The 13,217-nt window shown below is 51.2% G+C and overlaps 3 protein-coding genes across 3 annotated transcripts; all 3 read left to right on the plus strand.

Moving 5' to 3' along the window:
* Positions 1-5,338: 5,338 nt before the first annotated feature.
* On the plus strand, positions 5,339-7,795 carry P152DRAFT_466987 (uncharacterized protein; the record flags this gene model as incomplete). Its single annotated transcript, XM_033680733.1, has 4 exons — positions 5,339-5,428; positions 5,480-5,577; positions 5,641-6,435; positions 6,496-7,795. 4 exons carry the CDS (start codon positions 5,339-5,341, stop codon positions 7,793-7,795), a joined length of 2,283 nt encoding a protein of 760 aa, XP_033533381.1.
* A 1,179-nt stretch (positions 7,796-8,974) lies between these two features.
* P152DRAFT_466988 (glutamate decarboxylase/sphingosine phosphate lyase) lies at positions 8,975-10,883 on the plus strand (the record flags this gene model as incomplete). The annotated part of the gene is made up of 6 exons (XM_033680734.1): positions 8,975-9,070; positions 9,208-9,338; positions 9,398-9,746; positions 9,795-10,100; positions 10,163-10,695; positions 10,769-10,883. The coding sequence occupies 6 exons, from the start codon at positions 8,975-8,977 to the stop codon at positions 10,881-10,883; spliced, it is 1,530 nt and encodes a 509-aa protein (XP_033533382.1).
* Positions 10,884-11,620: 737 nt separating this feature from the next.
* P152DRAFT_398583 (uncharacterized protein) lies at positions 11,621-12,937 on the plus strand (the record flags this gene model as incomplete). The annotated part of the gene is made up of 3 exons (XM_033676473.1): positions 11,621-12,249; positions 12,356-12,469; positions 12,544-12,937. The coding sequence occupies 3 exons, from the start codon at positions 11,621-11,623 to the stop codon at positions 12,935-12,937; spliced, it is 1,137 nt and encodes a 378-aa protein (XP_033533383.1).
* Between the last annotated feature and the right edge of the window lie 280 nt (positions 12,938-13,217).

The following is a 13,217-nucleotide window of genomic DNA, read 5'->3' on the forward strand; positions in this document are numbered from 1 at the left end:
AAAGTCACGGCAGGCCACTGTTTCAGGGACCTTGAGAAGGAACACTTGATGAAGAGATTGAAAGAACAGATATTGTGTACGAGAAAGGTGAGGACTGAAGAGACATGGGTAATACCAGATTATTGTTTAGATAGCGCAAGGTGGAGATGTCTCCACCGCCACCTGTCAAGCCCAATGGGAATACGAACACTCTATGGTCAATTTCTCAGTAAACGTCTTTCATACTTCCGTGATTTAATAGCCTGTCAGACGGTTCAACGCGTCTGTTGTCCGAGGATGACTTGAATCTGCTTCAAAGGAATGACGCACTGGGGACTGATATTGTCTGAACAGCGAACTGAAATGAAAAGCGTTGAGCTGTGGGGGCTTTGCTCCTTCCTCTTCCGGAGTTCTGAGTAGTGCCTAATTTACCACATTTTTCTTGCTGCAATCGATATTACTATATCGCCATTTTCTCCTACGCCTCATCAGTCATCGCCGACACCTACAGACATTATTGATGAATGCGAGATGGAAATCCCATAGCAGGCCGTACCAGGGTTCAACGGATGAATTATCAAGTCATCCCTTTAGAGCCAGCCGCCAACGTCCATTCCTGTCATCTGGCCGTGGGTCACCGCGTATCTACAGCACTGCAGGTCGTAGACTGTCCCTCCAGTCTCCCCTCACCAGTCACCACGCGCTGCGAGACGAGATCACGAGGAGTCCTCTGGAGTCTGAACGGTAATGTCGTACAAGAAATGGTGCTACCAGCCAATATTTCACTGCATTTACCGTTCTCGTCCTCAATTCATCTATGCAGTACGCACTAATAGCAGCGATGGGAGACTCAGTCCGCCCAATCCATCTCAAGTTCTCAGCAATGCAATCAACGGGCCAGATGTAAAACCAATCAGGAAGTAGGTATATCACCCTGAAAGCTCGAAGCTGGCCCGCCAAGAGGAAAGAGTGAATTCGACACTAGCAATTTGAGTATGACACAATCAAAAACACGCTTTAGAATTGATCTCGCAGCATGATCCGATTGGTGGATGATATTAAGTTTCCGTTTCGGATTCATCTGGCTTTTGAATTTTAATCCATCGACGGAATTTTTTCGATAGCTCCTAGACTTAATGATATCGAAGTCATTGTCGTATCGAATTCATCCTGCTCGACCTGCTGTCAAACAATCTATCCTGCGCCAGCTTGACGCACTGTCGTCATGCAGGAGATGCAAGCCTAGCATGCAACCGACTCTGAGCCCATCTAAGACCGTTGTTGTGCCATGGCGGAGCATTCCGAGCCGGTAAAACTTGCGATCTTTTAGGGCAGAAAGCCACAGCTGTCCGAATGCTCATGCACGATGTTCAAGCATCCGCAGGAATTGTGCCAGCCTTTCGAGGATCAGCGCCCAAATGGGCAACGCCTCTGAAGATTTAGCGTCGGTGCTCAGGCATGGTGGGATCATGAATCTTGATCCGAGCGGCTGCAAATTTCGGAACAGATGACAAGGCGAGCCGGAGAGGCAAACTCCCCAGTCCTTTGTGAAGAGTAGAGGAACTGTCATGGCTTCTGCGGTTGTGCCTGGTCAAGTCATTACTACCCCAGACAGAATTTCGGTTGTGCTCCGAAAGGCGGAAATCTTGGAGGTTTCATCAGAATCCTTGACAACGCGCTGTCCTTAGTCCTTCTTCCCTCGACCCTCGTCCTTCATTTGGCCCCTGTCCGTGTCCTTTTTGGATTCTCGGTCGATGTCCCGAGAGCTTTCTCGAAGTTTGGCCGCCTTGGCGGTCGCAAGGGTCAGAGTTCAGATTTCCCAAAAAGCACGAGGATCGCACGATGGGCGCCGACCGCCGGGCGGTGGTCATCTCCAACCGAGGACCCACCCAATGATGTTAGGTTCGTCTAGACCACGCTCACAGTAATCATCGCAATTCGCATCGTGTTGGTGGTCGTAGTCTCGTAAACACCAGTAATAGCAAGCACATCAGGGAGGCAATCTCCTACGGGCTACGATGGCGTGTGAATAGAGATGGATCGAAAACGATTGGGACTTGAGTGGTGAGGGAGTTTTCACTTTTCAGCCACCGCCAATCGTGCCTCTAAATGGTCCCCTCCGGATCCATCTTGGAAAGAGTTTCTTGACAGATCATCTCTGACGGCCCGAGCTTAACACGGATGCCATCCGGCATATCTTGCATATGAAATGTGAATGGCTCATGTGCTGACAGCTCGACATCTAGCATCTTGTGACAGCGCCGAATAGCGGTCTAACCACAACCAGTTCCATCGTAGGAAATCACAGAATAGCAGCAACCCATTATTAACGAAGCCAGTCATGAAGCATGGATTGTCAAGGAACGCAGACCGTGGTTTTGATTTGGTCATGGAGCCCTCACGAGAAGCCCTTCGAGTTTCAAAGAGCATTATATTTCCCGAGCATGGAAACATGGCGGCAGCCTGGCAGGGCGTGAGCCCTACTTCCTGTCGCGAGTTCTCGTCTTGGTGGTACAAGAAGGCCGTTTCATGGGGCTGACCAGTCGGAAATGATAACGATCCAGCCATTCTCGAGACCCTAATCGGGCTTCATCGTGGGCCGGTTGGTTTATTGCAGGCGAACGTCGTGCATGGTTTGCCCTGATTCAGACGAAGAGGGTCGATACAGATTACAGACGCACCCACATGTCCGGCTGTCCCTCAAGAAGAAACGAGTTCGTAACCCCACAGCCTGGGCGGATCAGCGTGTCGGACATGAGATGCGGTCATGGGAGGCTGGAGTCGGCTGCTCGCAGGACCAGAGGTGATTGTGCCAAAAGATCCCAGCCGATGGTGCAGACACCATTTGGCATATTTCATGCCGGACATATCTGTGTGCTGGACAGTGGACTGCTGGTGCCTGGGGGAAATGGGAATGAACTGGGATATACCCGATCCGTGAAGAGGTTTCTCAAGAAGGTTACTCTATAGAATTGATCTTCAAATGAATATAATGTGGCTTGAAGAGGGTGAGCTGAGCTAGGTACCTTGGACATGAAATGACTGGCGACTGGGACCAGCAGTAGTATCGATTTTCATCTTCAACGTCTGATTGACGTTTGACTGCCTCGACTGTCACAACATGAACGGTGTTGTGTTCGAGCATTCGTGGTGGCGCTTGACCTGGTTGGTGACTTGGTGTCTTGGTGACTGCAGACAGCAGCTCTTGCGCATCTTCGGCTTCCGCCAGACCACCATCTCCTTTGTCTCCTCGTGAACGGCATGAACCATCTGCAATCTGTAATCTGCAATCCGCAATCTGCGTTCTAAAATGGCTAGCACAACTAACAACTGACAATCCACTGGGCCCAGAATATTCCCAGATCCTCGCGCCTTGGCCGACGATCTCAAACCGCCAGCTCTCGCACACGACATGATGAAGAGTCAGAACAAAGGCAAATTCCCGACTCTCCTGTGTATACGTTCCCCAACCGGACCGATCGTAAATTAGCGAATCTGCCAGTTAACAGTTTCCCTGATTTCCCCCCCCGACGTCTGCAGCGATGCATTCTAGAGCCGATTAAGGTTACCTCACGATAATTCATTAACGCGGTCCGGGCGCTGATGTCGTACGCTGTAATCATCATGCTTCTGCAGTTCGACGCTACAGCTGGCTCCAACCTTCCCCTGGAGAATGTTCACGTTTTTGGCCTTGCACTCTTGCTAGCGGGATGGCCGGATGGCGGATCATGGCTGATGATCAAGCGACAAGCGGTCATCGGTATCAAGACCAGCGACGGATGAGCTAAGATGGTGAGGAGTTAGTGTTATTGCGATCTGAATATTGCTGGTCAATGATTTGCCTTGCCGCCGACAGATCCTAGTCTTCACCCTGCAGTGGACATTCGGTGGCGGTATCGTTCCTTTGATCCTTTCTCTCTTCGCATGCTTTTCCGATTTGCCGACAGCAAAATCATTTCCAATTCGAAACTAACCTGTGAGATAGTTGGCTTTTCATCCAGATTGCCCCAAGCGTGGCTTTTGGCTGTTAGTAACCTAACAACCTTCCATCTAGCCCCCGTCCTTCGAGCGCCGATTAAGTCACGGACTTCGAAGTGACCCGTTCCGAGAAGCATGCATTCTTCTGACCAACATCCAATTGCTGGTGTGATAGGTAGACGAACTTTCATATGAACTCGTTTTCCGCTTGAGTGAAGCCGGTTCGAACTCCAGCCTATTCCCAAACCTCCAAAGCCCAGCCTCTGCCTCGCGCACTTTCCGTGTTGTGAATTTATGCATGCGGGGGTCCGAATTTATTGAATCGCGTTTAAAGTTTGATTTAAACCCTATATTGAACCCTATTCCGTTTCCAGGTGCCGGGACGGGTTTCGCTCTCGGTAACCATCCGGGTTGATTGATCGAACATCCTCCTCCGCAATTTCGAACCTGCTTCTCTTTGAGTCCAAAACTTTATCTTCGTTTGGAAACCCGTCTCCCCTTCCCAGTTGCGCTCTTCATATTCCTGAGACGAAGGTTCGAATTCGACTCGCGACCCGCTTCCCCAATCCCTGGCCACCTTTGCATCAGCGTCCCGACCCTGGATGCATTGCTTTCGGCGACTTCGGTTGATGGTTGGAGCTGGTCACACTGGGACGAATGCGCTGCATGAAGAGCATGGAACCATCGCCCTGGATTGAATATTGTCTTCCGCTTCTTTGACTTGATCTATCCTGATTTTCCACGGGGTCGAAGAAAGTTTAGGTTATGGTAATCCATGTGCCTCTGGACCTGCTAGGCATATCCCAGACGAGAACTTCGGTTTCTGCACCCGTTTATATTCTCTCCACACTCATCATTTGGAGTCGCTCTACCCCTCCAAACCAGGGTTGATATCCCAATCCCGATATCTACAGACGATTCCAGTCCGAAGTTCAGGTCCATCGCCGCCCTCATCCCTCGCTCGTTTCAACATCAACCGGACACTAATCTCGACCATTTAACATCTATGTCAATGTCCACTGTCGTAGCACTTCCTCCTTTAGACTTTAGGATGGACCACTCGTTATCCAGCCCGTACTCACAATCTTCACATCTTCCACCCGTACGAACGCAAGACCATCATCACGGCTCCGCTACGACTGGTTCGCCTCATTCGTATATCCCGCCTCCGTCGGCGCTCTTTGCTCATCCAAGGCTCCCTCAGCATCCATCTGTTCCTGGCCCTTCCCATAGACTGCACGCGGACACCCGGCCACTTCCTGGACATGGACCCAACCCTTACAGCCATGCTTATGGTAATTCTTCTGTCTCGCCAAGCACAGCGGGTAGTGGATTCCATGACGATCCTGCCCTAGCTGCTGCTGGCATTTCACCGACGGGCATGTCGGCCAGCTTGTCTGCTCAGAAGCGTGCTTATAGACAACGACGAAAAGATCCAAGCTGCGATGCGTGTCGCGAGCGCAAGGTGAAGGTAAATCATTTGCGAGGGTTGCGCACAATAAGTATAGCTGACGTATTTTAGTGCGATGCGACCGAAACATCAAGTTGCTCGGAGTGCTCGAGCCGAAGCGTGAAATGCCAATTCACGAAGGAGACTAACAGGCGGATGTCTTCCATCAAGTAAGTTTGTTCCTTGGAACGGTCATGGCACGTATAGCTGAGTAATGATTAACGAAGTAAAAGACAAGTGCAAGACCTCCAGGCTCAGCTCGCGGATGCAAAGCAGCAAATCTCAAAGCTGCAATCGGTCCTCCGTGAAGCCGGGTCACCAATCGTGGACAGTTCATCTTCGGATGGCCAGACTCTCAAGCTTCCGGAGATTATGCCGCCGACAAACCAGAAGGTTGGGCCCCCTCGGATGGCAGACTTTGAGCACGTTCGCAAGAAGATCCGGATGTATGGCCGGGGTATTTTCAAAGTGCCGCCTCCATATCGACAACAGGCACCGCAACCGGTACTGAATGCCTCGTCGGAATATACTCCGTTGCCCAAGAAAGAGTTTGCTGACAAATTGCTGACGCAATACTACAATTCGGTGCATCGACATACTCCGCTATTGCATTGGCCTACGTTTCGGCAAGATGTGGATAGGCTGTACGAGAAAGGCTCGTTTATCGGCACGAAACAAGTATGGATGGCATTGTTCTTTGCTGTCCTCGCAAACGGAACGGTCCAAAGCCAAGAGATATCGTCAGGGGGTGATGTCTCGGATGAAGTGGAAGGGACCAACTTTTTGAAAATCGCCGCCAAGATGATCAATACCTGGACGGACGAAATCGTCATCGACCATGTTCGGACGACCCTGCTCGTTAGCATTTTTCTAATTGAGCGCAATTTGAAGAGCGCAGGGTGGGTCTGGCACGGCATGGCTGTGCGAATGTCCCAGGAGACCGGGCTGCATTGCGAAACAGGACCGTGGCCACTGGTAGACGGAGAGTTGAGACGACGGGTATGGTGGGGCGTCTATTCTTGGGATCGGTAAGTCAGGGGATTCTGAATCATTCTTCTCCCGTGTCGATGTCGTTTAACCGGCTGTAGCCTCTTGGCCCTCGAAGGAGGTCGACCACTATACATCGACGATGACGATTGTGACGTCGGCTGGCCATGTCCCGTGGACGACATTTACGTACAACCTCATGGTATTATGAAACCGCCCGAAGACCAGCTTCCTCACAGTAGCGTCGCGTTTGTCATTCCGATCATGCGATTCATAGCCCAACTCAAAAAGACCCTCAAAACCCGGGTAATCGCTCCAGCAACCCTAAAAACCTACGAAGACTACTTTACAGCCATCATGTCATCATTCCCACGGCCTTATCAATTGAACTCCGACCAATACCTGGAACCGCATGCTCTTCATGTCGTCTTCATGCTACAAATGGCCAGATTTCACCTCTATCGACACAACCTATCCTCCATATGCCCTCCCGCCGACAGAATCGATGCGCTCAACCGCTGTCTTTCAGTCGCCCACGACACGGTCCGTTACATATGCCGCTCACTTCCTTCGCCTCCCTCGTCACCGACCAGCGCATCGTACCCCGACCCCCAATGGTGTACGGGCCTCAAATCAACCGTCTCAAACTACTTCTGTGTCCATCTTTGGCGCTGCATTCTCTTCCTCTGCCTGCGCGGCAACTACCGGTCTGCCCTCAAATGCATCGCTCTCAGCTCGACCATCGGCGAAATGCGCCGGATAAACACCGCGTGCGGGCGCAACCTCTCCCACGTTCTTAACGTCCTGCTGGAGCGCCACCGAGGCGGTGTCTCCCAGGATCTCCTCGAAGGCGACGAAGAGATCCTCGCATACATCTCCGGAGACATGCAAGGCAGCATCGACGAAAGCTGGGTATGGGTCGGCAGCGAGACGGGCGTGCGACTCACGCAGACGCAGGGACCGCTTCCAACCGATCCGACCGCGATGCTCTCGAGGCCTGCTGACTCCGAGGAATCGGCATCCGAAGCCGCCAATGTAGCGGTAGCTGCTCACCCGGGGGCAATGCTAACGGAACAGGAGACGAAAGAATGGGGTGGTTGGGAACGTATCGAGAGCCTTATTCATCAGTTAATCGAGGAGCAGACAAGACAACGGAAATACCGGGAGAGTGCTGGGAGAGGCCAGGTTGGAGAGATGATGGAGCCCGGGCAGGAGAGACTCCCTGGTCGGGAAAGGAAACGCGAGGACGATATCCACCCGTACAGTCAGAACGCCGCGAATGCCGCGAAGAGAGTGCATCTTGCGGCACCGCAGACGTCGGCACCGAGCCCTGGAGCATCGGGAACGGTGTCCAGTCCTGGAGCGAACTCCAGTCGGATAAGCATCGCGAATATCATATGAGAAGCGAGGCTACGATGTGCCAGATGCCCAGACGACGCAAGAGCGGCACACCGTTGACTTAAGAGCGTCGAAGTGCGCCACCAGGTCGCTGCAGGATCCAAAGGAGCTGGAAATTTCCTCCCTTGCTTCAGAGGTTCCTCAGACAGGTATGAATCGAGACGCACCCCAGAGGTGTAAAACCACGTTGCATACCTGTACCTTACTCGATGGTCGCGTAACCAACATTCTGTTCCCAATGCGCATTTCCTACCTGGAACAGAATGATCTAATCCGGTTTTCTGTAAATAATATGCACATAAACGAGGCAAATTCGAGAATGGGAGGCATACGCCGGCGGCATCTTTCAGCAAATTCCTGCTGTAGTATCACGCTATGAAAGCTACCACGGCTGACTGCCTTACTCGAATTTTCCCACTAGACGCTTGAGATCGTCATGTCACTCATGACAGCAGTTACATTCAGCAATTAAACCTGCGCGTAAACGAAATGGCATGCATTTATTGCCGCAATACCAGACACCGGAGACACGTTGCAGTCATCCAACCGTGGCGGGGTCAGGATACCTTGCAGAGTGCACCAGAGAACAGTGAACACCAGCCAATGCCAGTGAGTAACTTTATGCCACGCAGCCCATCCGGTTTAGTTGCAATAAAATGAAATGGAGAACCCGAGACCAAACCCCAGTCCATGGGTGTGACGCGCCGGCTCCCGAAAGCTTGAATTTCTCCTGAACTTGCCTAGTGCCCCACGGAACCAGGTTACATTCGATCGTCCTTCAGCCAGCCTGTCAGCTTCATCAACTTCATTCGAAGCAAAAGCAACGAGTAATTGGCATCTCATGATTGTCACGTAAGCTCTATGGCAGTGCGAGGGAATCAGAATAAGTACGGAGTACCTGTAAGATTATACGCGGTACGGAAGGCGGTGGAAGCGCTGAATGGTCACTCTCATTCTTCAACATGCATTCGCAAGGTACAGGAAGCGAGATGCCGGTATTTGTGATAGGAGACTGTCATCTTCCTGGCCTCTCGAAGCTCCTTGCGCCGGCTCGACCGACATGTACGTGAGCATTTAAACCCGCAGCTCCCCCTTAGTTTCTGCGCAGTTCATACAAGCTTCTTGTTGGCTTTTTCGACCTTTGAAGAATAAAAGTATTTGCACTGAGTCGGAGACTTCACAATGGTGCTCTCTGCTATCCCTTCCGAAGCGGAGGCCAAACAGGCTATTGTTGAGGGAATCGAGAAGTTGAGATTGACCGAAGACGCGGCGACGGTGGTAAGATTCCTTTCCAGCTTTCTCGTGCTTGGATAGGGCGCATCATTTCCCCGCAAAGCTGGTATACCCTGTTCAAGGGTCAAATATATGCCTCCAAGGTATCTGACTGTTTTGGTCACTACTGAGTCTTGCTTCAGCCCGTCTACGGCTCGCATTATGCCAGCCAGGACCTTCCTAAATACGAGATTCCAGACGAGGCAATGCCACGAGAAATCGCGTACCGAATGATACGGGATGAATTGACTCTTGATGGCACTCCCACGCTGAAGTACGCTCCGAGCTGCTTGACAGGTACGGCGACTGATAGAAGACTAACCAGAGCAACAGTCTCGCAAGCTTCGTCACGACATACATGGAGGATGAAGCCGAAAAGCTCATGACCATGTGCCTGCCGAAAAACTTCATTGATTACGAAGAGTACCCGGTTTCGGCCGACATTCAAAATCGATGTGTGTGTATGATTGCGCGGTTGTTCAACATCTCTTACCGCAGTGGACGCCAACCCGTAGGTACCAGCACGGTCGGAAGCTCAGAGGCCATCATGCTTGCTGTTCTTGCAATGAAGAAGCGTTGGCAGATCAAGATGAGGGAGGCTGGGAAAGACGCCAGCACCCCGAATATGATCATGAGCGCGTCAGTGCAGGTCTGCTGGGAGAAGGCAGCTCGATATTTCGATGTATGGTCCCCGGTTCAACGATTGACCTTTCGACTGATCAATGCGTAGGTTGAGGAGCGCTTCGTGAACTGCACCGCGGAACGCTACGTGATAGACCCGGAGCAAGCCGTGGATCTGGTGGACGAGAACACCATCGGAATTTGCACGATCCTTGGCTCTACGTACACCGGCGAGTACGAGGATATCAAGGGAATCAATGACATCCTGGAGGAGAAGAACTTGGATGTGCCGATTCACGTCGATGCAGCTTCAGGTGGCTTCGTCACCCCTTTTGTGAACCCGGACTTGGTGTGGGATTTTCGACTATCAAAGGTTGTCTCCATCAACGTTTCTGGTCACAAGTATGGCCTAGTGGTAAGTCTATAGTGTTGGAACTAGCTGCACGCTCGCGAGTCTTCGTCTTACAGGTCGCACAGTACCCTGGTGTCGGTTGGTGCGTGTGGAAGGACCCTGAGTATCTGCCAAAGGATCTCATCTTCAACATCAATTATCTCGGCGCCGACCAAGCCTCCTTCACTCTGAACTTTTCTCGCGGCGCCTCACAGATCATCGGACAATACTACCAGCTCATCCGACTAGGCAAGGTCGGCTACCGCAGCATCATGCTGAACATCACTCGGATCGCCGACTACCTGAGCGCTGCTCTTCAAGCTCTCGGGTTCCTCATCATGTCCAAAGGCGGAGGTCAAGGTCTCCCCTTGGTTGCCTTCCGTCTCGACATGGATCAAGAGTATGAGTTCGACGAATACGCCGTGGCCCATCAGCTTCGAGAACGTGGCTGGATCGTTCCAGCATACACGTCGCCCCCTACCGCCAGCATCAAAATGATGCGGATCGTGGTTCGCGAAGATTTCTCCAGGAGCCGATGCGATGCGTTGATCGCCGACATGAAGTTCACCCTGGAAACATTGAAGACGATGGATGCCAAGAGGATTCGCATGCACAAAGAGTAAGTTTGGAGATTCCACTCGTGGTGATGGCATATTATGCTGTGCTTGCATCGCGCTAACGACTGCAAGTAGGCATATCAAGCATTTGAATAATACCAATAAGCAGTCGCGTCGTAGCTCCACTTGGTCTATTACGGAGAATCATAGTCTGCAAGGAAAGCATGGAAAGACGCACGGAGTGTGCTAATGTGGTGAAAGGTTATGCGCAATAGGTGTCACTTGGTGACCAACTGACCATTATCTTGAATGAGGCTGAGTTTCTTCCAGGATATGAACGACTGATGACCATTGGAGGTAGTGCCTATATGCAAATTTGAGAAACCCTGACACAGACATGGAGGGTTCCACCCCTTCACGAGTACGCATTGCTTTACTATCTTGATTCTGTCGTCCACTTGAAGGTGGCGGAGACACCACTTCGAAGCTGTCCAGATACGCGAAGTGTCGTACAACAGCATGAGGATCCAAATCTCCGGGTATTCGAAGATGGTTTGTATTTGCCACTCTTGAGGCTCTTAACTGAATCAAGGCCTTATGATATTTCGTAGTAGATGTGGTAAGTTCAGGGAGGCAATGTTGGTTTATTTTTGTGTTATTGGAATGTCTTGAACCGAATTCACATCGGCGTGATATTTCACATTCAGTCATTCACATGGACCACCCAACTTCATAATTGAAAACGCAGGACTTATTTGGGACATTCGTTTCTTTCTGTACCAATATCCTTCTACAACTCTCATTTCCTAATTCTCTTCACAGCCCACTCAGAGTCAATTCACACCCTTGCTAATTAGGACGGAAACCAATACTGCAACGATGGAGGTCGAGTCCCCATATTCCAACATGGAGGCCTATCTCCTGGCCCTGGCTTCCATGATCATGGCTTCCGTGATCCTGGGTGCAACTCTCTCATTCGTAACTACGATGTATTCAGCCCTTCGTCGACAGGTTGACAGGACACCAGACAATTGGGTCGACCCGCTCCCCTCTGCTCCCAGCTCACCACTCGAAGATCCTTTCCACACTCCTATCGAAACTCAGATAGTTTTACAGCAGTATGAGTCCCTTACTCTTGATGACCTTTATCAATGCCGGCCGCCTCGGTTCCCAGACAGGGAGCGATACGCGTTGAACATGGGTCTCTGCAAGCTGTTTCACGATGACTGGATCGAGGTCGATGAACGGTACCTTGCATATCATTCCGTCCGAGCGAAGATTCTGGAAGAGATGGGAAGCGAGGCCATCCATAGGGTTTCGGGTGCTGAAGAGGCAGAGAAGGAGCTCTTCGATGAGGTGGTCAAACATCTCATCCAAAAGCACGGTAGATTTTTCGAGATCATACAGTCCTCGCCACACATATCCGAGAAGGATGGACGGCAGTATGCCTCTTTTTCTCCGCGCCGAATCCGGAATCGATTGACTGGAGAGGAGTACCGGATTAGCCAGCCCACTATCCCCAGTCCGATGGAAATAGTGGCCCGGCTTTGTCAGGAGGATTTCAGCTTGTTAGTCAAGGAGCAGGATGGAAGTCACAGACTGTCAGTATCACTCCTGTGGATATTGCAAGAATGATCTCGGTACTAACAGATTTATCGAACAGGGCAGCGTAAGCGGTGACCCGGATCCACAAAACCGACTGTACTGATATGTGGACAGAAGCGCAACTCTCTTTCCAGCCGCATGGAGATTGAGGGAACGAATCGGGTGGCACGTCACTGATTTACATGGCACTGTACCTATGTGGCCGGAGAAACTTTCTGCACCTGTTGAACAGTGAGTTTGTTGTCCTTTTCCATGACTTTGGAGATCCAGGGGCATGTCATCAACAACTGACTGGGAATTCAAAGCTACTTCTCGCGCCTCTCGTCTGACTCGAACATGGCCCGCTTCGCCTTCTTTCCCGTGGTCATTCCCGCCGGCTCGACTCCCGCGCCTCATACATTCCTCTTTGCTCAAACCCCCGAAGATCTGGTACCCAAAACTCCACCAGCACGTCCCGAAGAAGTTATCTTCCGGTTCGAGCGTCAGATATTCCGACGACTCCCAAAGACCAGTGCAATCGTGTTTACGGTGAAGACAAGCATGGCACCGTTGACCAGCCTCAACTTGGAGGACTGTAGGAGACTGGCTGTAACGGTGAGGAGTTGGCCGGCCGAGGTAGCAGAGTACAGAGGGGTGTTGATATGGGGAGATATGGTGCTGGACTGGTGTGATGCACAGCAGAAAGAGTACATGGAATAACAAGATGGCTAAGAAGCCCACATCAGGAGCTAGTAAGCAATGAGTCTTACACAAAGGAGGGCCCATGGACCTTGGCGGTGGCCCTCAATGAGAACCACCGTATTCAGGATGTATAATCATGATCGCATACGGACAGTATGGAATAGTAATCGCCTTACCAGGATACTAGTACGCTGTAGTATACGGGGCTTTTCTAACCACGAGAATAGCATTCATTGAGATCAGTAATGTCTCCTATCCCAAGATGATGATGTGCTTTGGAGTGTTCATGAAGTGATGC

The sequence above is a fragment of the Eremomyces bilateralis genome, assembly GCF_010015585.1.
Source record: "Eremomyces bilateralis CBS 781.70 unplaced genomic scaffold P152scaffold_12, whole genome shotgun sequence".
NCBI classification, from domain to species: Eukaryota; Fungi; Ascomycota; class Dothideomycetes; order Eremomycetales; family Eremomycetaceae; genus Eremomyces; species Eremomyces bilateralis.